This window comes from Somniosus microcephalus, chromosome 2 (genome assembly GCF_052327205.1).
Source record: "Somniosus microcephalus isolate GS21.2 chromosome 2, FLI_Smic_1.0, whole genome shotgun sequence".
NCBI classification, from domain to species: Eukaryota; Metazoa; Chordata; class Chondrichthyes; order Squaliformes; family Somniosidae; genus Somniosus; species Somniosus microcephalus.
Window position 1 is genome coordinate 139,642,498 of NC_140988.1, and position 26,479 is coordinate 139,668,976.

Below are 26,479 nucleotides of genomic sequence, written 5' to 3' on the forward strand. Positions count from 1 at the left end.
GCTTGTGATGCTTCTCCTTATGGTATTGGAGCAGTACTCTCACACAAGTTGCCAAATGGCTTGGAAAGGCCAGTCGCATTTGCATCCAGATCATTGACCTCCGCTGAGCGCAACTGTGCTCAGATAGATAGGGAGGCTCTCAGCCTTGTGTGGGGAGTAAAGAAGTTTAATCATTACCTGCAGGGCCAGAAGTTTGCACTGCTGACAGACCACCAGCCGTTGGTATCCATTTTTAACCCTAAGAAGGGTGTTTCGGTGATGACAGCACAGAGGCTCCAGAGATGGTCCCTTTTCCTAGGGGCACATCAATATCAGATAGAATTCAAAGGTACAAAGCAGCATGGTAATGCTGATGGGCTGTCACGCCTTCCACTACCTACTGAGGAGGAGGCACCGACGGTTGACCCGGTGGAGTTATTTCACTCGACCATCATCGAATGTTTACCTGTCACCAATGCAAATATTGAAAGGGAGACTAGGAATGACCCGACACTGTCCCGGGTCTACGAATTGACAGTAAAGGGATGGCCAGCCCATGGTGATCCACTGTTACCGGCATTCTCAGCAAGACGAGAACAGCTGTCCATCTGTCAGGGAACATTGATGTATGGAACAAGGGTGATTATCCCTCCTAAGTTAAGAGAGAGAGTTCTAAAAGAACTACATGAAGGTCATCTGGGGGGAGTCAAGATGAAAAGCCTTGCTAGGGCTTATGTGTGGTGGCCGGGTATCGACCAACAGATAGAGGATCTGACGAAAAGCTGCTCAGGGTGCCAAAAAGTCCAAAATGCACCTCCAATTGCACCGCTGCATCCATGGGAATGGCCTTCAACCCCATGGCAACGTGTACATATTGACTTTGCTGGTCCATTCATGGATTCCATGTTTTTAATTGCGGTGGACGCACATTCTAAATGGCCAGAAGTGATTAAAATGACTACCACTACCTCGGAGAAGACGATCGCGGTGCTAAGAACGATATTTGCAAGAAATGGATTGCCAGAGCAAATATGTTCAGACAACGGACCACAGTTCATGTCAGAGGAATTCCAGAAATTCCTGAAGAAGAATGGGGTGAAACATTATACCTCTGCCCCATATCATCCAGCTATGAATGGGCTGGCCGAGAGGTTTGTACAGACGTTCAAAAAGGCAATAAAGGCCATGAGCGAAGATCAGATTCCACTGCAACACAAGGTGGACAATTTCCTACTGGCATATCGAAACGCCACCCATGCAACAACAAACCAAAGTCCTGCCATGATGTTCTATAACAGGAGGTTGCGGTCCAGGTTGGACTTGTCAAAACCAAATGTGCGGAGGGAAGTCGAAAACAAACAGTTCCAGCATATCAATAACAAGCCCACTCGGAGTTTTGAAATAGGACAACCGGTGTTAGCCAGGGACTATAAAAACGAGAAATGGCAATCTGGAACAATTCGGGCCAGACAAGGACCCCTGATGTACACGGTAGATGTTGGTGAAAATGTAATGCGACGTCATGCTGACCAACTGGTGGGATCGAGAACAAGGGTCGAGCCCATGGTTACGACAGAGACAACCGTGGAGGAAGTTAGTGAACCTGAAGCATCTACCTCAGAAGTGAATATATCTGATGATGATGTCCTATCCATAGGGGATCAACTAGATGAGTCACCCCAGCAACGAGAACCAGAGACCCCTGAAAGGCGTTATCCGTCTCGGATCAGGAGGCCTCCTCAGAGACTGAATCTGTGAACTGTTTTTACATGAAGTTGTGTATATATGTTATTATGTTATGTTTAATGGGGAATATATACTGTTAAGCTAAAAAGGGAGGATTGTGGTGTATGTAACCGTTCCACCTTTAAGAGAACTATTTTAAGAGATGCACTACTTTATCTTGGCTGCTGTATACTGTAATACCGGTGGTGACCACACCGGTATATAAGTGCTGTGTAATGATTTATTGGGCAGTTCAGCCTGACCTCCGACTAGTAAAGACCTGTTGAATTTACTCTTGTGGTCTGTGTGCAGTGATTCTTATTACCAATAACTAGAACACACAGACTTAACAGCCCTCATCCAGTAAACACCTGTTGATTGTTCATCTGCAGTCTCCGTCTATTTATTGAAGAACACCATACCTCAAGATTCACGGATTTAACACTGGGTATAAAGAAACTCAATGTGGGAGAGGGAGAAGGGCTGGGTATAAACAAACTCAGTGCGGGAGAGGGAGAAGGGCTGGGTATAAACAAACTCAGTGTGGGAGAGGGAGAAGGGCTGGGTATAAGCAAACTCAGTGTGGGAGAGGGAGAAGGGCTGGGTATAAACAAACTCAGTGCGGGAGAGGGAGAAGGGCTGGCTATAAACAAACTCAGTGTGGGAGAGGGAGAAGGGCTGGGTATAAACACACTCAGTGCTGGAGAGGGAGAAGGGCTGGGTATAAACAAACTCAGTGTGGGAGAGGGAGAAGGGCTGGCTATAAACAAACTCAGTGTGGGAGAGGGAGAAGGGCTGGGTATAAACACACTCAGTGCTGGAGAGGGAGAAGGGCTGGGTATAAACACACTCAGTGTGGGAGAGGGAGAAGGGCTGGGTATAAACACACTCAGTGCTGGAGAGGGAGAAGGGCTGGGTATAAACACACTCAGTGCTGGAGAGGGAGAAGGGCTGGGTATAAACACACTCAGTGTGGGAGAGGGAGAAGGGCTGGGTATAAACAAACTCAGTGCGGGAGAGGGAGAAGGGCTGGGTATAAACAAACTCAGTGTGGGAGAGGGAGAAGGGCTGGGTATAAGCAAACTCAGTGTGGGAGAGGGAGAAGGGCTGGCTATAAACAAACTCAGTGCGGGACAGGGAGAAGGGCTGGGTATAAACACACTCAGTGTGAGAGAGGGAGAAGGGCTGGGTATAAACACACTCAGTGCTGGAGAGGGAGAAGGGCTGGGTATAAACACACTCAGTGCGGGAGAGGGAGAAGGGCTGGGTATAAACAAACTCAGTGTGGGAGAGGGAGAAGGGCTGGGTATAAACAAACTCAGTGTGGGAGAGGGAGAAGGGCTGGGTATAAACAAACTCAGTGCTGGAGAGGGAGAAGGGCTGGGTATAAACACACTCAGTGTGGGAGAGGGAGAAGGGCTGGGTATAAACAAACTCAGTGCTGGAGAGGGAGAAGGGCTGGGTATAAACACACTCAGTGTGGGAGAGGGAGAAGGGCTGGGTATAAACAAACTCAGTGTGGGAGAGGGTGAAGGGCTGGGTATAAACAAACTCAGTGCTGGAGAGGGAGAAGGGCTGGGTATAAACAAACTCAGTGCGGGAGGGGGAGAAGGGCTGGGTATAAACAAACTCAGTGTGGGAGAGGGAGAAGGGCTGGGTATAAACACACTCAGTGCGGGAGAGGGAGAAGGGCTGGGTATAAACAAACTCAGTGCTGGAGAGGGAGAAGGGCTGGGTATAAACACACTCAGTGCGGGAGAGGGAGAAGGGCTGGGTATAAACAAACTCAGTGCTGGAGAGGGAGAAGGGCTGGGTATAAACACACTCAGTGCGGGAGAGGGAGAAGGGCTGGGTATAAACAAACTCAGTGCTGGAGAGGGAGAAGGGCTGGGTATAAACAAACTCAGTGCTGGAGAGGGAGAAGGGCTGGGTATAAACACACTCAGTGTGGGAGAGGGAGAAGGGCTGGGTATAAACACACTCAGTGTGGGAGAGGGAGAAGGGCTGGGTATAAACAAACTCAGTGCTGGAGAGGGAGAAGGGCTGGGTATAAACAAACTCAGTGCTGGAGAGGGAGAAGGGCTGGGTATAAACACACTCAGTGCGGGAGAGGGAGAAGGGCTGGGTATAAACAAACTCAGTGCTGGAGAGGGAGAAGGGCTGGGTATAAACAAACTCAGTGCTGGAGAGGGAGAAGGGCTGGGTATAAACACACTCAGTGTGGGAGAGGGAGAAGGGCTGGGTATAAACACACTCAGTGTGGGAGAGGGAGAAGGGCTGGGTATAAACAAACTCAGGGGAGGAATCCGTCAGCGAGGTGGGGGAGTGGTCAGGCTGGCAAAAACACACTCAGCGTGGGGCACGGCAAAAATGTTCTCAATGGAAGGGAGTCGGACAGACCTTGCCGGGGACGGGAGGTAGCCGGTAACAGCTCAAGACAACAGGTGGTGGGCATATCGCATCATGGATTTGAGGCGAGAATAGGATTCTCCCAACGGTTACAGTATCAAATGGCCTGGAAATGCAATACAGCTCAGGTCCAGAAAATAGGAATTCCAATTTTGACTTGCATAGTGGGGTAGGAATCGGCCACAAAGAGGGAAGGCGGTGGATTTTTGAGTTAGCATTTCACTTTGGGAGAGTGGGAGCACCATTTTGGCTACACTGAGAGATTGTTTGAGTAAGAAAGGGCTAAATTACAATTTCTTTTGATTGCAAACTTACATTGCAGATCACAAAATAATGTAGAAATCTGTCATCTGCTAATACGTTATGTTTACAGGTACCAAATTTCTGCTGAGACACCTGGTGGACAGGGTGTGGAAATACATGCATGCTCGAATTGTTAACACAGAAGGAGCTGCTGTTCTATACGGTAACCTAAGGTATAAGGGAGAAAATTACAGGGCTATGAGAAAAGAGCAGGGGAGTGCGATTAATTGGATAACTCTTTCAAAGACCCGACATAGGCACGATGGGCCGAATGGCCTCCTTCTGTGCTGAAATATTCTATTATCATTTTATATTGAAAATACCTATCACAGTGCATAACAGTACTGCATAGATTTTTGTTACCCAATCAGGGATTGTAATATATTAGATATGGACATTGTTAAAGTATTTTTGTACATTGCTGTCCTATGTATATTTCATAAAGAAAGAGTGTCAGACACCTACCTTCCCTTTTGATTTTTTTCAACCAGTTTGAATGAGGCTTGATGCAGATTTCACCCCCAATTGTTAAAACAGCACTAGAAGGAGCAGAAATTATACATTCTTTGTGTGAATAGTAAAATTTAGAAGAAATTTGAAGGATTATGTTAAAAAGCAAAAAGGCAAAGATGTTAAAACAATGATACAGAATTCTTCTGCCACAGTGTAAAATGTCAACTAACAGCAGATTAGCAAATGGCAGAGAATGTGCATAGATGGTCATAGAGTGAAAGGAGCCTGGAGGCCACCTGCCAGCACAATGTAGGTGGCAGGATCGGGTTCTGGGGGTGTCTCACGGGGGTCTTGCATTCGGGAGGGGTGAGGGAGTCCAGAGCAGGGGAGACTTAAGCTTTCTTTGTGAGGCTCAGAGGAGCACTCGTGCTCCTTCTGGCCTCATAAAGGAAAGAAAAACACTTAACCTTTTCAGCCTCTTCTGGAGCTGATCCTTTTCCATCCCAGGTTGGCCTGGCGGGAAAGCCGCAGCAGCGTCACTGGTCAGGCCTCAGGTAAAATTGCAGTTGGGTCCCAATGATGTCATGCATATGTAAAGAAGGACCCGTCAGCTTTGGCCAGCTGTCCTTGTCGCCTGTCAGAGCAGGTTAAAATTGCAGAGGGCGAGATCCTGCTGGCTCCATGGTGGGTAAGTAACTTGGGGCATTTAACTGCGTACCCGCCTGGCCTCAGCTGGGCGGGCAAGGCTAAAATCTCCCCCAACATACTGATTCGGGTGATTACTTACATCACTTGTTCTTTGAAGCAGTGAGGCCCTCTGGAGAGGAATTTTATATCCTTGATGTACTGCATGGGAATGGAGGCCATCGTAGCTCTCGGGCAACGACAACGCCCTGCTCGTCTCAAAATGAATCCTGTACATTAAACAGAATCCATCAATTCATCAGGGAATAACGCTTGAATGTAACATGAGTAATGTCAGCTCTGAGAAATAGGCTATTCTTCTGCCTTTTGGACCTTGATCCATCAAAAAAATCCTGCGTCAGGAATACATCAGAGGTTGCAGCATTGGTGTTAGCTTTGGCTCACTCTGAGGCTGAAGGGCATGGGTTCAAGCCGCACTCCAGAGACCTGAACACATAATCAAGGCTGCTACTCCAGCATTGTACTATTTGCAGGCTATCACATTTTCTTATATTACAACATACTTGAAAAGTACTTCATTGGCAATGAAGAACTGTGAGATATCCTTAAGTTGTGCAGTGGTGAGAGTGGACCTGGTTGGGGACGGAGTGGAGCCAGGGGAATAAAGAGCGGAGGAGGGAGAGGCCCAAACTCACCAAGAGCAGCGGTGAGAGTGGACCTGGTCAGGGATGGAGCACAGCCAGGGGAATAAAGAGCGGAGGAGAGAGAGGTCCAAACTCACCGAGAGCAGCTGTGAAGGAATAGCCATGATTCAGAGAAATACACGATACCATGGACAGATTTCTAATATTATTAATAAAAGACATACTGGGTTTAAAAGACACAAGTCTCAGCAGACAAAGGCTGTAAACAGAGAACAGGCTTCTGAGATAAAGATCAGTTGATAACAAAGTTGTAAACAGGCTTTGAAATGAGAAGGGGATATTGACCAAGAAAAAGACCCTATTGAAAAGCAAAGACTTGTTTCCGAAGAGTCTAGAGTTTGGAACAAACACAATGAGAATGCCCAGTTTAAGTGTTAAGAGCTAACACATTGGAACAGAAATACAAACATTAAAAGAGGCATGTGACTTTGATACATGACATCAAGTAAAGAAACCTGCTGGTCAAATAGTTTTATGTTAAACTTGGATGACAGGAAACACGATTAAATATGCAACCAATTGAGATAGCTGGAAAACAAGTAAACACACAGTTAAAGTGGTTTTGATTTACATATTGTAAATATAATACCAACAAGAAGGCTTTGAAAATATGACTTCAATAGAGACACCAAGCAATTGCATTGTGTTTGTATTAAACTTGGATCACCACGGAGTCAAAATGTCTGGTAAAAAGCAGTTAAGCCAATAATGGCCCAGAAATTCAGGTCCCAACGCATGAGTACGGATGGAGTACTCACACGTGGACCCGATGGAAGTGCCGGAATCTTGCATGCACTACGCATGCGCAGGAAACCGGCACTTCCAATCCTCTGAACCAAGGGGTTCAGAGGTCGAACGCGTGCGCGCGGGAGTCTGCGCGTGCGCGTTGAACTTCCTTTTTTTTTACAGGCTTTAATGTGCAGGTAAGTCTGTACATTTTAGAAATGTAAAAAGCAGCCGTAAGGACTTCATTTTCAAAGGTAAGTGGTCAATTATTTAAAATTAAAACATTTTTTCCACAGGTTTTTTACTTTTAAATACTTGAAAGCAAGGTAAGTTTATTTTTAGACCCTTTTTTTATCAAATTACTTTTTTCAAAAATTTAAAATTTTTGTTTAAAATAGTTATTTAATGTCATTTATAGTTTATTTACAAAGTGTGATGTTTTTTAAAAATTTATTTGAAGGTAAAGTACAGTTTTACAGCCTCAGCATTTATACGTTTTGACAGTTCTATCTGTCAAGACTTATGAATGGGGCATTCCCTGCTCCGATTGGCTGCCTGTTGCTCACGTGATCCCAGGGGACGCATCGCACTAACTACGCCCCTGGGGCACGCCAGCATAGTGTGCCGGCCTCTGGGACAGGCCTTGGAGAGGAATTCCATGCAGGCCAAGAGGTCAACTGCTGGCGCGCTAGGTAAGTGTTGGTCAGGGGCTTGCACCCGCGGGAAGACCCCGACCCGAATTTCTGGGCCATTAACAATTGAATGAAAAATCTTCGATAAGAATGACATCAAACAGAAACCATAGCTGTCATTGCTTTTATGATGGTTTTTGGAACACCTAAAAGTAGAGAAATAATTATGCATGCAATAGTTAAATTGACAGTAAAGATAGAGGTATCAATAAAGACAATTAGCTAACATCAGCAGAGAACATCAAAGAAGAAACCACTGCCAAAAGAGTATAAAAATAAAACCATTTCAACAGAAAAGTCAGAACACGCTGAATGGGCAAAGCGTTTATCAACTCTTCAGAGAAATCTCTGTAAATCTTTAACTATGAGTCTCGGGTAGTCAAAGTGATTGATTTTGGTGGATGTTCTGGATTTAGAAATAAGTAAGAAATAAGAAATGTGACGAAGTAAAGATTTGAGAATAAGGATCTCTGAGAAATAAGAAATGTAAGCTAATTGTATTTTGAATTGTTAATGTTGCGACTGATTCAGCAGATGTTAAATGAATGTCGGCTCTTAAATGAAACTATATATTTTTAGAATTGTTTCAAAGAGTAATTCTGTATAAATTCGCAAACCCACAAATTCTGTACACTCTTTTGTAAGGAGTGGCGGAATTCTGGGGGTTATTCCGGACCCTCATAATATCTGGAAGGTTACAGCCTAGTTCAACTTATTAAAATACTATCTGGAGGATGGTAACATCTTCAGTCGTTCCGTTCCTTTAGGGAGAGATAGCCTGAACCTTTAGACCCATTTAACCATCTTATGGAATTCAGCTATCTCTAACTTAAGTTGAAGGTGAACGTCTGGGGAACACGCCTGATCTGGGATAGCCCAAAAGGGCTAGGACTGTAATTATCCCTTCACAGCGGCGAGAGCGGACCTGGTCGGGGACGGAGCACAGCCAGGGGAATAAAGAGCAGCGGAGAGAGAGGCCCAACCTCACCGAGAGCAGCGGTGAGAGCGGACCTGGTCGGGGACGAAGCGGAGCCAGGGGAATAAAGAGCGGAGGAGAGAGAGGCCCAAACTCACCGAGAGCAGCGGTGAGAGTGGACCTGGTCGGGGATGGAGCACAGCCAGGGGAATAAAGAGCGGAGGAGAGAGAGGCCCAAACTCACCGAGAGCAGCGGTGAGAGCGGACCTGGTCGGGGATGGAGTGGAGCCAGGGGAATAAAGAGCGGAGGAGAGAGAGGCCCAAACTCACCGGGAGCAGCGGTGAGAGCGGACCTGGTCGATGATGGAGTGGAGCCAGGGGAATAAAGAGCGGAGGAGAGAGGAAAGAAAATCAAGGAGTGACATCACAGGACAGCAGGTAGGTGATTGTTTGGTGAGTATTACAGTTTTTTTAGTCTCTAAGCTAGCTAAGAAACTGTAAATTGCTATAACTTTACTTCATTAAATTAGTAACTAAAACTAGATAAACCAATTAAGTAATAAAACTAAAATAATTGATAAAAAATAGCTAAACAAATAAATAAAGAATGTCTGATAGAGATGGCAGGGTAGGTGGTGTGCCATAACTGCAGCATGTGGGAGTTTGTGGAGACCAGTGAGATCCTGAGCAACCACATCTGCAGTAAGTATCTGCAGTTCGAGGAACTTCGGCTCAGAGTTGTTGAGCTGGAGTGTGAGGTGCAGACATTGTGGGGCATCAAGGAGGGGGAGAGTTACCTGGACACTTTGATCCAGGAGGCAGTCACACTCATTAGGTTAAGTAGTACTTTAGAGGTCGTCAACGGTCAGGGACAGGAGGGTGTGACTGTGAGTCATGAAGGTATGGGGAACCAGGATGTAGTGATGGAGGAGCCTTGGCCCTTGACTTTGACCAACATGTATGAGATATTTGCTTCCTGTGGGGATGAGAACAAAGTTTTGGGCAAGAGATACAGGGGGATGTGAGGAAAAACTTTTTTACGCAGCAAGTGGTGATGACCTGGAATTCACTGCTGATGGAAGTGGTGGAAGCGGAGACACTCAATGCTTTCAAGGGGAGACTGGAAAGACACTTGAGGGAAATAAATTGCAGGACTACGGGGATAGAGCAGGGGAATGGGACTGACTGGATTGCTCTACAGAGATCTGGCACAGACTCGATGGGCCGAATGGCCTTCTTCTGTGCCTAAATTCGGTTGATTTGCACCTCCTGTTAGTGCCCTAAGGGGGTGCTAATGGGGCGCAAATCAACTAGTGCCTGGGCACGGCGCCGCTAACGCCTCCTGTGAAATTTAGTGGGAGGTTAGTGGCGGCGATAATTGTTAGCACTGGCGGTGATGACATCATCGACGTGCGCATTGCCCTGCTCGTGCCCCGGCTGCAATATTGGGTGGCGCCCCCCGACATACCGCCAGACGCTATGTCCGCCGGGGTCAGGGGAGCCTATCTGCAGCCGGGGCGGCATTAGTTAAAGGGGAGGTGGCGGATGGCCATTTTTGTTTCTGGCTGCCTGCCAGCACCTGCCCCCATTGCTGTCCCCGGCACCCGTGAAGCCCCCCCAGGGGGTGCCAGCTGTTCTTCATGAGCCCAGCACTCCTCTTGAGTGCCGGGCTCGTTTGCCGGCACGCCCGATCCCTGGTGGCCCAGCTGCACGCCGGGACGCACTGCGCCAGGCCCCTCCCCTTTAATAAGGGGAGGAAGGCCTGCAGTACCACGGCACATGTGCTGCAGCATGTAGGGCTGAGATATTGGCTTGCAGTGCCCCAAGAGGGATGCGGGGCGCTTCCAGTAGCGCCCCTCCTCCCTCTCGGGGCGCTACCTGGGAAAATCGACCGCAGGGGGCGCTAACTTTTACCCCGTGACTCTATGATGACAGGGTGGATGAGCAAACTGACCATGACACCATGGCACAAGTCAAGTGGGAGGAGTGAAAAGGAATGTGGTAGGGGAAGCAATGGTCAGAGAGATGGTTAATCTTCTCTGCAGCCATGACCGGGAGTTCTGAAGGTTGTGTTGTCTGCCCGGTGCCAGGGTAAAAGATGTCTCCTCGTGGCTAGAGAAGAGCTTGGAGTGGGAGGGGGAGGATCCTGTTGTTGTGGTCCATGTAGGAACCAACGACATAGGTAGAACTAGGAATGTGGTTCTGTTGAGAGAGCTTGAGGAGCTAGGGTCGAAATTAAAATGCAGAACCTCACAGGTAATGATCGCTGGACTGTTACCTGAGCCACGCGCAAATTGGCATAGGGACAAACAGATTAGAAGGTTAAATGCGTGGCTCAAAGATTGGTGTGGGAGGCAGGGGTTTCAATTCATGGGGCACTGGCACCAGTACTGGGGAAAGTGAGAGCTGTTCCATGGGGACGGGCTCCATTTAAACCAGACTGGGACCAGTGTCCTGGTGAATCGAATAACTAGGATGGTAGATAGGACTTTAAAATAATGAAGGGGGGTGGGGGTAAATTCAAAAGCAGTAGGAGAAATGTCAAGGCTGCAGAGCAGAGTAGTGTCCTGAATTTAAATAAAGGAAACTACGATGGTCTGAGGAGCGAGTTGGGTAGGATTGATTGGGGAATGGCACTCAAAGGGTTGACGGTGGATAGGCAATGGCAAACATTCAAAGACCAAATGGATGAGCTACTGAATTTGTTCATCCCAGTTTGGCATAAAAATAAAACAAAAAAGGTGACTCAACCGTGGCTAACAAGGCAAATTATGGATAGCATAAGATCCAAGGAGAGGACATATAAATTGGCTAGAAAAAGCAATAATCCTGAGGATTGGGAGCAGTTTAGGAGTTAACAAAGGAGGACAAAGGGATTAATTAAGAAAGGGAAAATAGAATATGAAAATAAGCTAGCAGAAAACATAAAAACTGACTGTAAAAGCTTTTATGGATATGTGAAGAGAAAAAGATTGGTGAAGTCAAGCGTAGGTCCCTTACAGTCAGAATCAGGGGAATTTATAATGGGAAACAAGGAAGTGGCAGACCAACTAAATACATACTTTGGTTCTGTCTTCACAAAGGAGGACACAAATAACCTCCCAGAGATGCCGGGGAACATAGGGTCTAATGAGAGGGAGGAACTGAAAGAAATCAGTATCTGTAGGGAAATGGTGTTGTTAGGAAAATTGATGGGACTGAAGGCCGATAAATCCCCAGGGCCTGATGGTCTACATCCAAGGGTACTTAAGGAAGTGGCGCTAGAGATAGTAGATGCATTGCTGGTCATTTTCCAGAACTCGATAGACTCTGGAACAGTATCCATGGAATGGAGGGTAGCTAATGTTACCCCACTATTCAAAAAAGGTGGTAGAGAAAAAGTGGGGAATTATAGGCCGGTAAGCCTGACATCGGTAGTGGGGAAAATGCTAGAGTCTATTATAAAAGATGTAATAGCAGAGCACTTGGAAAGCAGTGACAGGATCGGACAAAGTCAACATGGATTTACAAAAGGTAAATCATGCTTGACTAATCTACTGGAATTTTTTGAGGATGTAACTGGTAAAATAGATAAGGGAGAACCAGTGGATGTGGTGTATTTGGACTTTCAGAAGGCTTTCGATAAGGCCCCACATAAGAGATTAGCATGCAAAATTAAGGCACATGGGATTGGGGGCAAGGTATTGACGTAGATAGAGAACTGGTTGGCGGACAGAAAGCAAAGAGTTGGAATAAACGGGTTGTTTTCCGAGTGGCAGGCAGTGACTAGTGGGGTACCGCAAGGATCAGTCCTAGGACCCCAGCTGTTCACAATATATATTAATGATCTGGACGAGGGAATTGGATGTAATATCTCCAAATTTGCAGACGACACAAAGCTGGGTGGGAGGGTAAGCTGTGAGGAGGATGTCGTGAAACTCCAATACGATTTGGACAGGTTGGGTGATTGGGCAGAAACATGGCAAATGCACTATAATGTGGATAAATGTGAGGTTATCCACTTTGGTGGCAAAAACAGGAAGGCAGATTATTATTTGAATGGCAATAGATTGAGAGAAGGGGAAGTGCAAAGAGACCTGGGTGTTATTGTGCACCAGTCGCTGAAGGTAAGTATGCAGGTGCAGCAGGCGGTTAAGAAGGCAAATGGTATGTTGGCCTTCGTAGCAAGAGGGTTCGAGTACAAGAACAAGGATGTCTTGCTGCAGTTGTACAGGGCCTTGGTGAGACCACACCTTGAGTATTGTGTGCAGTTTTGGTCACCTTACCTGAGGAAAGACGTTCTTGCCATGGAGGGAGTGCAGCGAAGATTCACCAGGCTGATACCTGGGATGGCAGGAATGACGTACGAGGAGAGATTGTGTCAATTGGGCTTATACTCACTGGAGTTTAGAAGATTGAGAGGGGATCTCATCGAAACCTATAAAATTCTGTCAGGCCTGGACAGACTAGATGCAGAAAGGATGTTTCTGATGGTCGGGGAGTCCAGAGCAGGGGTCATAGTCAAAGGATAAGGGGTAAGCCATTTAGGACAGAAATGAGGAGGAATTACTTCACCCAGAGAGTGGTGAACCTGTGGAATTCTCTGCCACAGAGGGCGGTGGAGGCCAGTTCATTAAATATATTCAAGAAAGAGTTGGATATGTTTCTTGAGGCTAAAGGGATCAAGGGATATGGGGAGAAGGCAGGGACAGGGTACTGAATTTGGATGATCAGCCATGATCTCATTGAATGGCGGAGCAGGCTCGAAGGGCCGAATGGCCTACTCCTGCTCCTATCTTCTATGTTTCTATGTTTCTATGATCTGGGTAAAGATAAGCAGAGTGGGTCAGGAAGGGACAGAAAGATTAATTAAGATAATAAGACATCAGGGAAAAATAGAAAAAAGTTAAAGCTAAAGTTATTGTATCTGAATGCACAAAGCATTCACAACAAAATAGATGAATTAATAGCGCAGATAGAAATAAATGGGTTTGATTTAATAGCCATTACAGAGACCATGGTTGCTGAGTGATCAAGGTTGGGATCTAAATATTCCAGGATATTTGACTTTTAAATGAGACAGGCAGAATTGAAAAGGAGGAGGGGTAGCCTTGGTAATAAAGAAGGGAATAAAGACAGTAGAGAGAAGGGATCTTGGCTCGGAAAAACAAAATGTAGAATCAGTTTTTGTGGAGCTAAGAAACAACAAGGGGCAGAAAACACAAGTGGGAGTTGTCTATAAGCCCCCTAACAGTGGTTGCAGTGTCGAGCAGAGTATAAATCAGGAAATTAGAGATGCATGTAACAAGGGGAATACAGTAATCATGGGAGACTTTGGCCTAGAAATTGGGTTGGGGCGCCAAAGTGGCGCAAAAGTCGCCTGAGCGCAGGATTTAGCACAACGATCGGAGTAATACCGATCGCCAGAAATTCAGTTTCAGTGCCCCTCGAGGGACACGGGGCGAGGCACGAGGCGCTCCGCATCCCTCTTAGGGCGCTGAAACTGATTATCGCAGCGCAACGTGCCGCGCCACGCGCTGCGGCACGGCACGCTGCGGTACTGCAGGCCTTCCTCCCACTGTTAAGGGGGAGGTGCCTGCAACAGCGCGATCCCCGCTCGCGAGTGCCGGCAAATGAGCCCGGCACCAAGGAGAAGTGCCGGGCTCTCGGGAAACAGCCGGCAATGCTGCGGGTGGGGGGCGGGTTAGGAGGCCGGGGACGGAGGTGCTGGCAGGCGGCCGCCAAAAAAGCGGCCGCCCCGCACCTCCACCTTAACTTGCGCCGCTGCTGGCACAATAAGGCCCCGTGAACCGGGCGCGGGTAGCGAACGGCGCAACTGCGGCATTCGCTACCAAATATCGCGAAAGGGGCACGAATGGGGTGCTGCGCACACCGATGACGTCATCGGTGGTGGTGCAGCACAACAGGCTAACGCCACCATTAGCGCCCCTCCTGAATATCACGGGAGGCGCAGCCAGTGGCCCTACAGCCACTGCCTGCCTCTTTAGGCACTAACAGGTGGCGCTACTCACCCAATTTCTCCCCCTTTAACTTTCATAGAGACTGGGCAAACCAAATTTGCAGAAATGGTGCAGAAGAAGTATCCATGGTATGCATTCAAGATAGTTTTCTATCAAGTATTTTAATGAGCCTATGAGGGAATTGACTATTTTAAATCTAGTACTCTGCAATGAGACAGGGTTAACTAATAACCTTGTAGTAAAGGAGCCTTTGGGGAGCAGTGATCATAAAATGATAGAAATTTATGCTGAGTTTGAGAGTGATTTAGTTAAGTCCTAAACTAGGGTCTGAAACCTGAACAAAGCAAACTATATAGTTATGAGAGGCGAGTTGGCTAAGGTAAGTTGGGAAACTAGACTAAAAGATATGACAGTAGAAAAGCAATGGCAAACATTTAAAGAAATAATTCATAATTTGCAACAAATATACTTTCCCTTAAGGAGTAAAAATACCATGGGAAAAATGCACCAACTCTGGCTAAAAGAGAAATTAAAAATAGTATTAGATTAAAGGAAGAGGCTTATAATGTTGCCAAAAAGAGTAGTAAGCCTGAGGGTTGGGAGGATTTTTAGAATTCAGCAAAGGAGGACCAAGAAATTGATAAAGGAAGGGAAAATAGAATATGAGCGTAAACTAGCGAGAGACATAAAAACAGACTGTAAAAGCTTCTATAAGTGTGTAAAAAGGAAAAGATTAGTGAAAGTAAACATGAGTCCCTTACAGGCTGAGACAGGAGAAATTATAATGGGAAATAAGGAAATGGCAGAGAAATTAAACAAATACTTTGGGCTGGATTTTGCCAGCGCTCAGAGGGCAGGTTTGGAGGCCGGTCAAAGGGTAAAATCATTTTGATTGATGGCAGGTTCCAATCCCACCATCAACCCACCTCCAAACAATTTTTCCAAGTGTCGGGTCTCCGATTTGCGCATGGACCCGACACCTAGCAGCGGGAAGAGGATTAAAACCAATTACCTGCCTATTAACAGGTAGTTGATAGGAGTTGACAGGCTATTTTTTAATTTTGCCGCTTCTGGCTCGGGCTTCCCGACATCTGGACACCATGCCAGGTAAGTGTGGCCTGTTGTGAGTCTGCTGTAATGTTTCTGGATTGATGACAGCTGCAGAAGTGGTGTGAAGGATCCAATGGTGCACTGGTGAGTCTCAGGGGTAAGAAAATGTTGGGAAATTCATTTTTAATACATTTACACATTTCTTTAGGTAATAAGTTTGTAAATCCATTTCCAGTGCAACCTCATTGGGAGAACCTCTCTCACCAGTGACAGATCGCTTCTGTCACCTCACCTGCAGCTGCCATCTATTCCAGCCTATGGAGGAAGTCATTAGAGAGCCTGGGTGCAAGAGCTGATCTTTGTACAGTGATTGTCAGTGTTTGCAGCACCTCAATGCTGTCAAACACTGAAAAATCAGCAGTCAAAAAAAAATTGTGCGTGGTCCCTTTAAGAATACCGGCAGATGACACGTCATCAAATGATGTCATATGACCGGCTTCCTCTTAATAGGCCGGCAAGCCCACAAGGTCAATCAACATAAAATCACGTCTGTGGGCCGGATGCAGTTGGGGGCGGGACTGGAAGCTGGAAACCACCTGACCCGCACCCAACCCGCCTCCAAAGGACAAATCGTGGCCTCTGTGTCTGTTTTCACGGAAGAAGAGGCAAAAAACCTTCCAGAAATAGTGGGTCTAGTGAGAATGAGGAACTGAAAGATATTAGTATTAGAAAAAAAATAGTACTGGAGAAATTAATTGGACTGAAAGCCAATAAATCCCCTGGACCTGATGGCCTACATCTTAGAGTTTTAAAAGAGGTGGCTATAGAGATAGTGGATGCATTGGTTGTCATCTTCTAAAATTCCATAGATTCTAGAACAGTTCCCGTGGACTGGAATGTAGCAAATGTAACCCCACTATTTAAAAAAGGAAGGAGAGAGAAAATGGGGAACTACAGACCAGCTAGCCTTACATCAGTAGTAGGGAAAATGCTAGAGTCTATTATTAAGGATGTGGTAACCGGGCACTTAAAAAATAATAATAGGATTGGGCAGAGTCAACACGGATTTATGAAAGGGAAATCATGTTTGACAAATCGGTTAAGATTTTTTGAGGTTGTAACTAGCAGAGTAGATAAGGGGGAACCGGTGGATGTGGTGTATTTGGATTTTCCGAAGGCATTCGATAAGGTGCCACACAAGAGGTTATTAAACAAAATTAGGGCTCATGGGATTGAGGGTAATATCTTAGCATGGTTTGAGGATTGGTTAACAAACAGAAAACAGATAGTAGGAATAAATGGGTCATTCTTAGGTCTGCAGGCTGCAATTAGTGGGGTACTGCAAAGATCAGTGCTTGGGCCTCAGCTATTCACAATCTATATCAATGATTTGGATGAGGGGACCAAATGTAATATATCCAAGTTTGCTGATGATACAAAGCTAGGTGGGAATGTAAGTTGTGAGGAGAATGCAAAGAGGCTTCAAGGGGATATAGACAGGCTAAGGGAATGGGCAAGAACATGGCACATGGAATATAACGTGGAGAAATGTGAAGTTATCCACGTCGGTAGGAAAAATAGAAAAGCAGAGTATTTTTTAAATGGTGAGAGATTGGGAAATGTTGGTGTTCAGAGGGACCTGGGTGTCCTTGTACACAAATCACTGAAAGTTACCATGAAGGTACAGCAAGCAATTAGGAAAACAAATGGTATGTTGGCCTTTATTACAAGAGGATTTGAGTATAAGAGTAAAGACGTCTTACTGCAATTATATAGGGCCCTGGTGAGACCATACCTGGAGTATTGTGTACAGTTTTGGTCTCCTTGCCTAAGGAAGGATATACTTGCCATAGAGGGAGTGCAACAAAGGTTCACCAGATTGGTTCCTGGGATGGGGGGATTGTCCTATGAGGAGAGATTGAGTAGACTAGGCCTTTATTCTCTAGAGTTTAGAAGAATGAGAGGTGATCTCATTGAAACATACAAAATTCTTACAGGGATTGACAGGGTAGATGCAGGGAGGATGTTTCCCCTAGCTGGGTAGTCTAGAACCAGGGGTCACAGTCTCAGAATAAGGGGTCAGCCATTTAGGACTGAGATTAGGAGAAATGTCTTCACTCAGAGGGTGGTGAATCTTTGGAATTCTCTACCCCAGAGGGCTGTGGAGACACAGTCGTTGAGTATATTCAAGACAGAGATCGATAGATTTTTGGATATTAAGGAAATCACAGGAGATGGGGATAATGCAGGAAAGTGGAGTTGAGGTAGAAGATCAGCCATGTGTCGGGAGCGGTAAGAGCGGAGGTTCAGTGAGTATTTAAACTCACTTTCACGGGCTTTTTTACAGAGGCCAGTGTCGGGAGCGGTGAGAGCGGAGGTTCAGTGAGTATTTAAACTCACATTTGCGGGCTTTTTTTAGAGGCTTACCAATTTCACAGACTGGCGGCGGTGTTCCAGAGACACGTCACGATTCAAAACATGACGTGGGCAGGAGGAAGCAGCTGATTGGGTGAGTACGTATACTATTCTATAGTTTGACAGTTAAGGTTCATAGTTTATAAAGTTTAGAAGATCTTAATTTTGTGGTTATAGTTTCTAAGGTCTCTGTTGTGTAGCGGGGAGTGCTAGGAAACAAGGGCCCCTGAGTATATCATTTAATTGTAGTATAATTGGTGGTATTGATTTAATTTAAATTAATTAAAGGGTAAGTCATGGCAGCAAATGTCAGCCCCGTGGCATGCTCCTCCTGCACTATGTGGGAAATCAGGGAAGTGTATCCAGCTGCAGCTACTGGCAGACCGCATTGCAGCGCTGGAGCTGCGAATGGATACATACTGGAGCATTTGCGATGCTGAGGACGTCGTGGATATCATGTTTAATCAGCTAAAGGCTGCACAGGCAGGAAGGGAATGGGTGACTACCAGGCAAAGTAGTAGGCGCAGGCAGGTAGTGCAGGGGTCCCCTATGGCCATCCCACTCTCAAATAGATATACCGCTTTGGATATTGTTGGGGAGGATGGCTTATTGGGGGAAGGCAGCAGCAACCAACTTCCTGGCACCATGGGTGGTTCTGCTGCATGGGACGGGAGGAAAAAGAGCGGGAGAGCTATAGTGATAGGGGATTCTATTGTAAGGGGAATAGATAAGCATTTCTGCGGCCGCAAATGAGACTCCAGGATGGTATGTTGCGGGCAAGGGTAAAGGATGTCTCGGAGCGGCTGCAGGGCATTCTGGAGGGGGAGGGTGAGCAGCCAGTTGTTGTGGTGCATATAGGTACCAATGATATAGGTAAAAACCGGGATGAGGTCCTAAAAGCTGAATATAGGGAGTTAGGAGGTAAATTAAAAAATAGGACCTCAAAGGTAGTAATTTCAGGATTGCTACCAGTGCCACGTGCTAGTCAGAGTAGAAATAGAAGGATATTTCAGATGAATACATGGCTAGAGGAATGGTGCAAGGGGGGTGGATTCAAATTCCTGGGACATTGGAACCGGTTCTGGGGGAGGTAGGACCAGTACAAATTGGATGGTTTGCACCTGGGCAGGACCGAGACCGATGTCCTAGGGGGAGTGTTTGTTAGTGCTGTTGGGGAGGGTTTAAACTAAAGTGGCAGGGGGTTGGGAACCTGTGCAGGGAGAGAGAGGAAAGGGAAGCAAGGATAGAAGCAAAAGACAGGAAGGAGAAAAGCAAAAGTGGAAGTCAGAGAAATCAAGGGTGTAAATCAAACATGGCCGCAGTAAATAGTAATTCTAAAAGGTCTAAGATTGTTAAAAAAACAAGCCTGAAGGCTTTGTGTCGTAATGCAAGGAGCATTGGTAATAAGGTGGATGAATTAACTGCACAAATAGATGTAAACGGATATGATATAATTGGGATTACGGAGACATGGCTCCGGGGTGACCAAGGCTGGGAATTCAACATCCAGGGCTATTCAATATTCAGGAAGGACAGGCAAAAAGGAAAAGGTGGTGGGGGAGCATTGCTGGTTACAGAGGAGATTAACACAATAGTAATGAAGGATATTGGCTCTGATGATGTGGAATCTGTATGGGTAGAGCTGAGTAATACCAAGGGGCAGAAAATGTTAGTGGGAGTTGTATACACACCCCCAAACAGTAATGCTGAGGTTGGGGATGGCATTAAACAGGAATTAGAGATGCGTGCAATAAGGGCACAGCAGTTATCATGGGTGACTTTAATCTACATATAGATTGGGCTAACCAAATTAGTAACAATACTGTGGAAGAGGAATTCCTAGAGTGTATACGGGATGGTTTCCTGGACCAATATGTTGAGCAACCAACTAGAGATCAGGCCATCTTAGACTGGATATTATGTAATGAGAAAGGATTAATTAGCAATCTTGTTGTGCGAGGCTTCTTGGGGAGGAGTGATCATCATATGTAGAATTCTTCATTAAGACGGAGAGTGAAGTAGTTGATTCAGAGACTTGGGTATTGAATGTAAATAAAGGAAACTACAATGGTATGAGGCACGAGTTGGCTAGGATGGATTGGGGAATGTTGCTTAAAGGGTTGACGGTGAATAGGCAATGGCAAACATATAAAGATCGCATGAATGAACTACAGAATTTGTTCATCCCTGTTTGCATAACAATAAAACAAAAAAGGTGACTCTACATTGGCTAACAAGGGAAATTAGGGATAGCATAAGGTCCAAGGAAAGGACATATAAATTGGCCAGAAAAAGCAGCAAACCTGAGGATTGGGAGCAGTTTAGGATTCAGCAAAGGAGGACAATGGGATTAATTAAGAAAGGGAAAATAGATTATGAGAGTAAGCTTGCAGGGAACATAAAAACTGACTGTAAAAGCTTCTATAGATATGTGAAGAGAAAAATATTGGTAAAGTCAAGCGTAGGTCCCTTGCAGTCAGAATCAGGGGAATTTATAATGGGGAACAAAGACATGGCGGACCAATTAAATACATACTTTGGTTCTGTCTTCACAAAGGAGGACACAAATAAACTCCCAGAGATGTCGGGGAACATAGGATCTAATGAGAGGGAGGAACTGAATAAAATCAGTATTTGTAGGGAAATGGTGTTGGGGAAATTGACGGGATTGAAAGCAAATAAATTCCCATGGCCTGATAATCTACATCCTAGGGTACTTAAGGAAGTGGTCCTAGAAATAATAGATACATTGCTGGTCATCTTCCAAAATTCTATAGACTCTGGAACAGTTCCCATGGATTGAAGGGTAACTAATGTAACCCCACTATTTAAAAAAGGTGGTGGAGAAAAAAACAGGGAATGATAGACTGGTAAGCCTGATATCGGTAGCGGAGAAAATGCTAGAGTCCATTAAAAAAGATGTAATAGCAGAGCACTTGGAAAACAGTGACAGGATCGGACAAAGCCAACATGGATTTACAAAAGGTAAATCATGCTTGACTAATCTACTGGAATTTTTTGAGGATGTAACTGGTGGAATAGATAAGGGAGAACCAGTGGATGTGGTGTATTTGAACTTTCAGAAGGCTCTTGATAATGTCCCACATAAGAGACTAGCATGCAAAGTTAAAGCACATGGGATTGGGGGTAAGGTACTGACTTGGACAGAGAACTGGTTGGCAGACAGGAAGCAAAGAGTTGGAATAAACGGGTCGTTTTCCAAGTGGCAGGCAGTGACTAGTGGGGTACCACAGGGATCGGTGCTAGGACCCCAGCTGTTCACAATATATATTAATGATCTAGACGAGGGAACTAGATGTAATATCTCCAAGTTTACAGATGACACAAAGCTGGGTGGGCGTGTGTGCTGTGAGGAGCATGCAGAGAAACTCCAGTATGATTTGGACAGGTTGGGTGATTGGGCAGATGCATGGCAGATGCAGTATAATGTGGATAAATGCGAGGTTATCCACTTTGGTGGCAAAAACAGGAAGACATATTATTATCTGAATAGCAATAGTTTGGGAAAAGGGGAAATGCAACAAGACCTGGGTGTCCTTGTGCACCAGTCGCTGAAGGTAAGCATGCAGGTGCAGCAGGCGGTTAAGAAAGCAAATGGTATGTTGGCCTTTGTAGTGAGAGGGTTTGAGTACAGGAACAAGGATGTCTTGCTGCAGTTGTACAGGGCCTTGGTGAGACCACACCTTGAGTATTGTGTGCAGTTTTGGTCGCCTTATCTGAGGAAGGATGTTCTTGCCATGGAGGGAGTGCAGCAAAGATTCACCAGACTGATATCTGGGATGGCAGGAATGACATATGAAGAGAGATTGGATCGATTAGGCTTATATTCGCTAGAGTTTAGAAGAATGAGAGGGAATCTCATTGAAACTTATAAAATTCTAACAGGGCTAGACAGACTTGATGCAGGAAGGCTGTTCCTGATGGCGGGGGAGTCCAAAAGCAGGGGTCACAGTCTAAAGATAAGGGGTAAGCCAATTAGGACTGAGATGTGGAGGAATTTCTTCACCCAGAGAGTGGTGAACCTGTGGAGTTCTCTACCACAGAAGACAGTTGAGGCCAATTCATTAAATATATTCAAGAAGGAGTTAGATATATTTCTTAAGGCTAAGAGGATCAAGGGATATCGGGAGAAAGCAAGGACAGGACACTGAATTTGGATGATCAGCCATGATCACATTGAATGGCGGAGCAGGCTCGAGGGGCCAAATGGCCTATTCCTGCTCCTATTTGTTATGTGCTAATGTTCTTTTGAAAGGCACTATATAAATGCAAGTTCTTAATTTCTTAAATGTAACCTACAAATCCTCTGAATTTATCTAGGTTCCAAATCTGATAAATCTGATCTGTGGGAATTTGTTACAACATGCCAATTTGTTGTAAGTGTCTCTTGTATGATGTAGAATCATTGTGATAGAAGGAAAGTAGTATAAGGAATATTTTTATACTACAAGTATTAAGTGAAAACCACTGATTCATGCTCAGTGGAGCTATTTCAAGAACACCTTACTGAAGCTGGTGAACTGTTTAATTCTTATTGCAATTTTCAACCATGAAAATATTAATGCTAACAATTTGCAGAAACAGTAGTGTGCACAAAACCAACTATTTGTGTCAAGACAATCATAATTCATGAGTCCTAAAAGTACCCAGGATTTGGCAGCTTGTTTTATATAAACTGATGGTCCATACATGTGCTCTCTATGTAAATATAAGTGGTACAACAGCTTCCCAAGCCAATTTTATTAAAAAAATTAAAGCACATATTATCCATATAATAAATGTCCATCAACATTATATAAAAATTAAAACATAAAGGTGGTTCCATTACTGCCTGACTCTTGGCTGAATTTTAATGGGGAGGGCAGGCTGGGGGCGGTTGGGCGCCAAGGCAGTGGGGAAACCCTGGAGAATGGGTTTCCCGCAAGCCCTGCCAAATTTAATAGCAGGGCCTGATTTGAATGGGAAGTCTCTGTTTCCCACCCGCAGCCAGCCAGATTGAGAGGCTGGCTGGCTCCGGGCAGGTAGGCCTGCGGCACTAGTCCACACAGAGGAGGGAGGGAGGGATCGCGGCGGGGTCGCCAGGGGCCAACCGGAGGAGCCGGGGGTCTGAAAAGATCGCGATCGCGGATCGGGACCAGCACGGGGGTGGGGAGTCCACAACATCACTGGCCGGCCGGAGGAGCGGGAGGGGTCCAGACCATCGCGGGCCTTAATCGCAGGTTCTTGGGTGCAAGCCTTATGTTGGCCAGTTTGTACTTTACTTCTCACATGAGTGGGGGTGGGGGGCAGAGGGTTCCAGGTCACAAAACTGAGCTGCGTAAAAGGAACTGGCTCCATTCTTTATTTTCATTTCCTCCAGGTGGGACACATCAGATTATCCATTCAGTTTGGCTTCATTTTTTGCTGTCTACTCTGATACCCTCTGAGAAACCATAATCCTCTGATACCAAGGTGCTATATAATTACACATGAGTAACTGCCTATAAATGTTGATATTTAGAACATGTAATGTTTAGAAGATAACAACTCTGGGTCTGTTATCCTCTCTGGTACATCCTGGGGAGTAGATCGGAGGCCTCGTGGGGGGTCTCCGATCGCGGGGGAAGGGTTAGGCAGTGACCCTGGATCCAGGAGGTAGGTGTAAAGGCACTTACCTCCTGGATGCAGTAGTCCTCGCCTTGCTGTAGCTGGCAAGTTTCAGGATGTGTGCAAAACTTGACCAGCTACAGTTAAACACAAAATGGTGATTAAAGAAGAGACTCCCAGCCTCATTACAATATTTAAATAGACGGCCCGCCTCCAGGCAGCGGGTTGGCTGCCCGCCCCTGTCCTGTCTCCGTTAAAACCGGAAGTGGGTGGGCTGGAGGCAGGTTTAGGTCGGGATTCACATTTTTAACACTTTAACTCCCCCCATGCTCCCAACCCACCCGTTTTTTAAGGTTAAAACTCCCCTCTGTGTTCACAAGTAATGTTATCCATGACCAGCAAGCATATACTGATTAGCTAAGTCATTGCTTTTTTGAGCTTTTGAGAGTAAATTCCCATCTTCACTGCCTGGACAGTAATCTCGTGAAGTGGATCATGGCACTGATATGAAATGCAGATTGGACCGGTTCTACAATGGGCAGGCGATCCCTCCACTGGATTTACTGCCCTGGCAGTGAAATTAGAATTTATTCCTTTCTGTTCTATAGGGCTTCCATTTTGAAAACTGGCTTTAATCTTGAAATCTCTGGTTAGGTGGCAATCCTGGTGCCATCTGTACCTGATGGATGTCTGGATAAGAGTCAACATATACAGAGAGCATGGCAAAATTATATTTAACCTCTCTAACGCTGAATATGCTGCAATACCAACCACCTGCTTTAAAAAAATCGAAATGGTGAATAGGAACAAAAGAAAAAACTTTCATTTATATAGCACCTTTCATGGTGCCAGGGCACCCAAAGTGCTTTAAAACCAATGAAACACTTTTGAAATGCAGTCACTGTTGTAATGTAGGGAAATGCAGCAGCCAATTAGCACTCACCAAGACCCACAAACTGCAATTAGATAAATGACCAGATAATCTGTTTAGGTGCTGTTCATTGATATTGGCTAGAATACCACGAGGACGCCCCTGCTCTTCTTGAAATAGTGCCGTTTGTTCTTTCCTTCCTATTCACCATTTCGATCCCCTCCCCTCTCCCCTCCTTCGATCCCCTCTCCTCCCCCCTTTCAATCCTCCCTCCCCACCTTCGATTCCCGCTCTACCTTAGATTCCCTCTCTCCCCCCTTTGATCCCCTCTCCTCTCTCCCCCCAACATCTGACCCCTGACCTTCTCCGCACGGAGTCGAGGAAAGCGTGCGGTGCAGGTTGCATCCGCCGCCTCGTTTGATACTGCACATGCGTGACCGGATCAAGTGCACATATGCAGTGCCAAAAGGGCACGCATGCACAGTGAGAGTCAAAAATACGTTGCAAATAATCACTCCACAGGTTTAATCCTGGTCGGTTGGGTTTCCCGGACCGCCGTAAAACCATCAGCTGAAGGGAAGCGAGGACTGCTTCGTGGAGAAGGTACGCACTACTTGTGGGCCAGGAGGAGCAGGAGTGCTTCACCCCAGCCCCTCAAGCTTACCCTCATGCCTTGGACTGGACCCCCACCCACCATCAGACCACCCCCATACAAAAACTCCCCCCAGGGTTGGGGACCAGACCCCCTCTCCAGGCTCGGGAACGGACTACCCCACGCTCCCAGTAGCAGCTACAGGCTCTTTACCCGGGGCTGCAGCCTGCTCTGGAGTGCTCCCAGCCCGACTGGAAGCCAAGCCTGTCAATCAGACTGACTTCCAGCCAGGGATCCTGGAGTCAAAATTCCAAAACTCCACCCCCCGCAACCCCTGCCTATGCAACACACCCCTGTCAAAATCAGGGTCGATGTTTCACAGCATGATCAGACTGATCTCAAAAGCTTTAGCATTCATAACCTCCAATCAAGCCTTATGATATGTAATAAGGTTAATACTGAAAAAAATATTTTTAGGTTCACAGTTGGTCTCTATTAAATAATGTACATAGTAAATCATCCTGATTCTGATAAGGAATATGACAATTTCCACACACCTTGAGCAGCTGCACACAGAAGCAGGAGAAGAATTGTCACAGTGGCTCCTCTGTTCATCTTCTTGCTTCTTCTGAACTGCGTGTTTAGCTCTGCAGGCCAGCACTAACTGCTGCTCTACATTTCCCTTTGTTTGGAGACAAACAGCTCAAGGACACTTATATAATCAGACCAACAACCATATAATCAGACCAACAACCAATGTACCTCCAGCAACCGCAAATGACATTCCCCCCTCAACAGCTCACGCTTGGCCTGGCAACTGAGAATGACAGCCAGGAAAAAGGTTTAGCTTGGGGTTGAAGCATTCAAGCAAAGAACATACATTTCCCATTTTTTGTATTCTGTCCATTTCACTGTTTTGCATCTTGAGCAGTAGCACAGACTAGGTGATAGCAAATTGACAGCCCATTTTACAGTTTACTTGATTTTCTTTTCCATTGTCTACGATTTGTATAACCAATAATTTGTATACGTTTCTCATTGCCTCTCTGCTTTTGTACTTTATACCACTATTTATAATCCCAAGGATCCTTTGGGCTTTTCTTTTTACAGCTTCCTCAGCTTGTTCTCCCACTTCTAAAGTTTGTGTATTTGCATGCACGCCAACCAGCCCTTTTATTTGTTGAAGACAAATTGTGGCAGCTTCATGGTAGTCTGTGACCGCCTGTCTGTGCCTGTTTCCCCACCCAGCAACTTCCAGGACAAGCTGGTGCCTCCTCCCCAGCAGAAGCACCGAGTGTAGATCTGGAGACCCCTGGCGAACAGATTTGAGAGAGCCCTGCATTCAGCCTGTTATGTCTGACATTGGTGATAGGTATTCGATTGCTTGTGCCTGGAAGCGTGTGTGTGTGGCAGCCATTATAAAAGCACCATG

At 45.9% G+C, this 26,479-nt stretch overlaps 1 protein-coding gene across 1 annotated transcript; it reads right to left on the minus strand.

Moving 5' to 3' along the window:
• Positions 1-4,801: 4,801 nt before the first annotated feature.
• LOC147122980 (permeability factor 2-like) lies at positions 4,802-25,817 on the minus strand. Its single transcript, XM_086003961.1, has 3 exons — positions 25,605-25,817; positions 5,657-5,783; positions 4,802-4,955 (listed from the first exon to the last, which is right to left on the minus strand). The coding sequence occupies exons 1-3, from the start codon at positions 25,660-25,662 to the stop codon at positions 4,817-4,819; spliced, it is 324 nt and encodes a 107-aa protein (XP_085860087.1). The 5' UTR covers positions 25,663-25,817; the 3' UTR covers positions 4,802-4,816.
• Between the last annotated feature and the right edge of the window lie 662 nt (positions 25,818-26,479).

What these genes read in the sequence shown, in the direction of transcription:
- LOC147122980 (XM_086003961.1), bottom strand. Translation starts at nt 25,662, where the DNA reads ATGAACAGAGGAGCCACTGTGACAATTCTTCTCCTGCTTCTGTGTGCA. An exon ending in TCTGTGTGCAGCTGCTCAAG is followed by an intron (nt 5,784 to 25,604) that starts GTGTGTGGAAAT and finishes TTTAATGTACAG; the next exon opens with GATTCATTTTGAGACGAGCA. An exon ending in TGCTTCAAAGAACAAGTGAT is followed by an intron (nt 4,956 to 5,656) that starts GTAAGTAATCAC and finishes TGCTCCTTCTAG; the next exon opens with TGCTGTTTTAACAATTGGGG.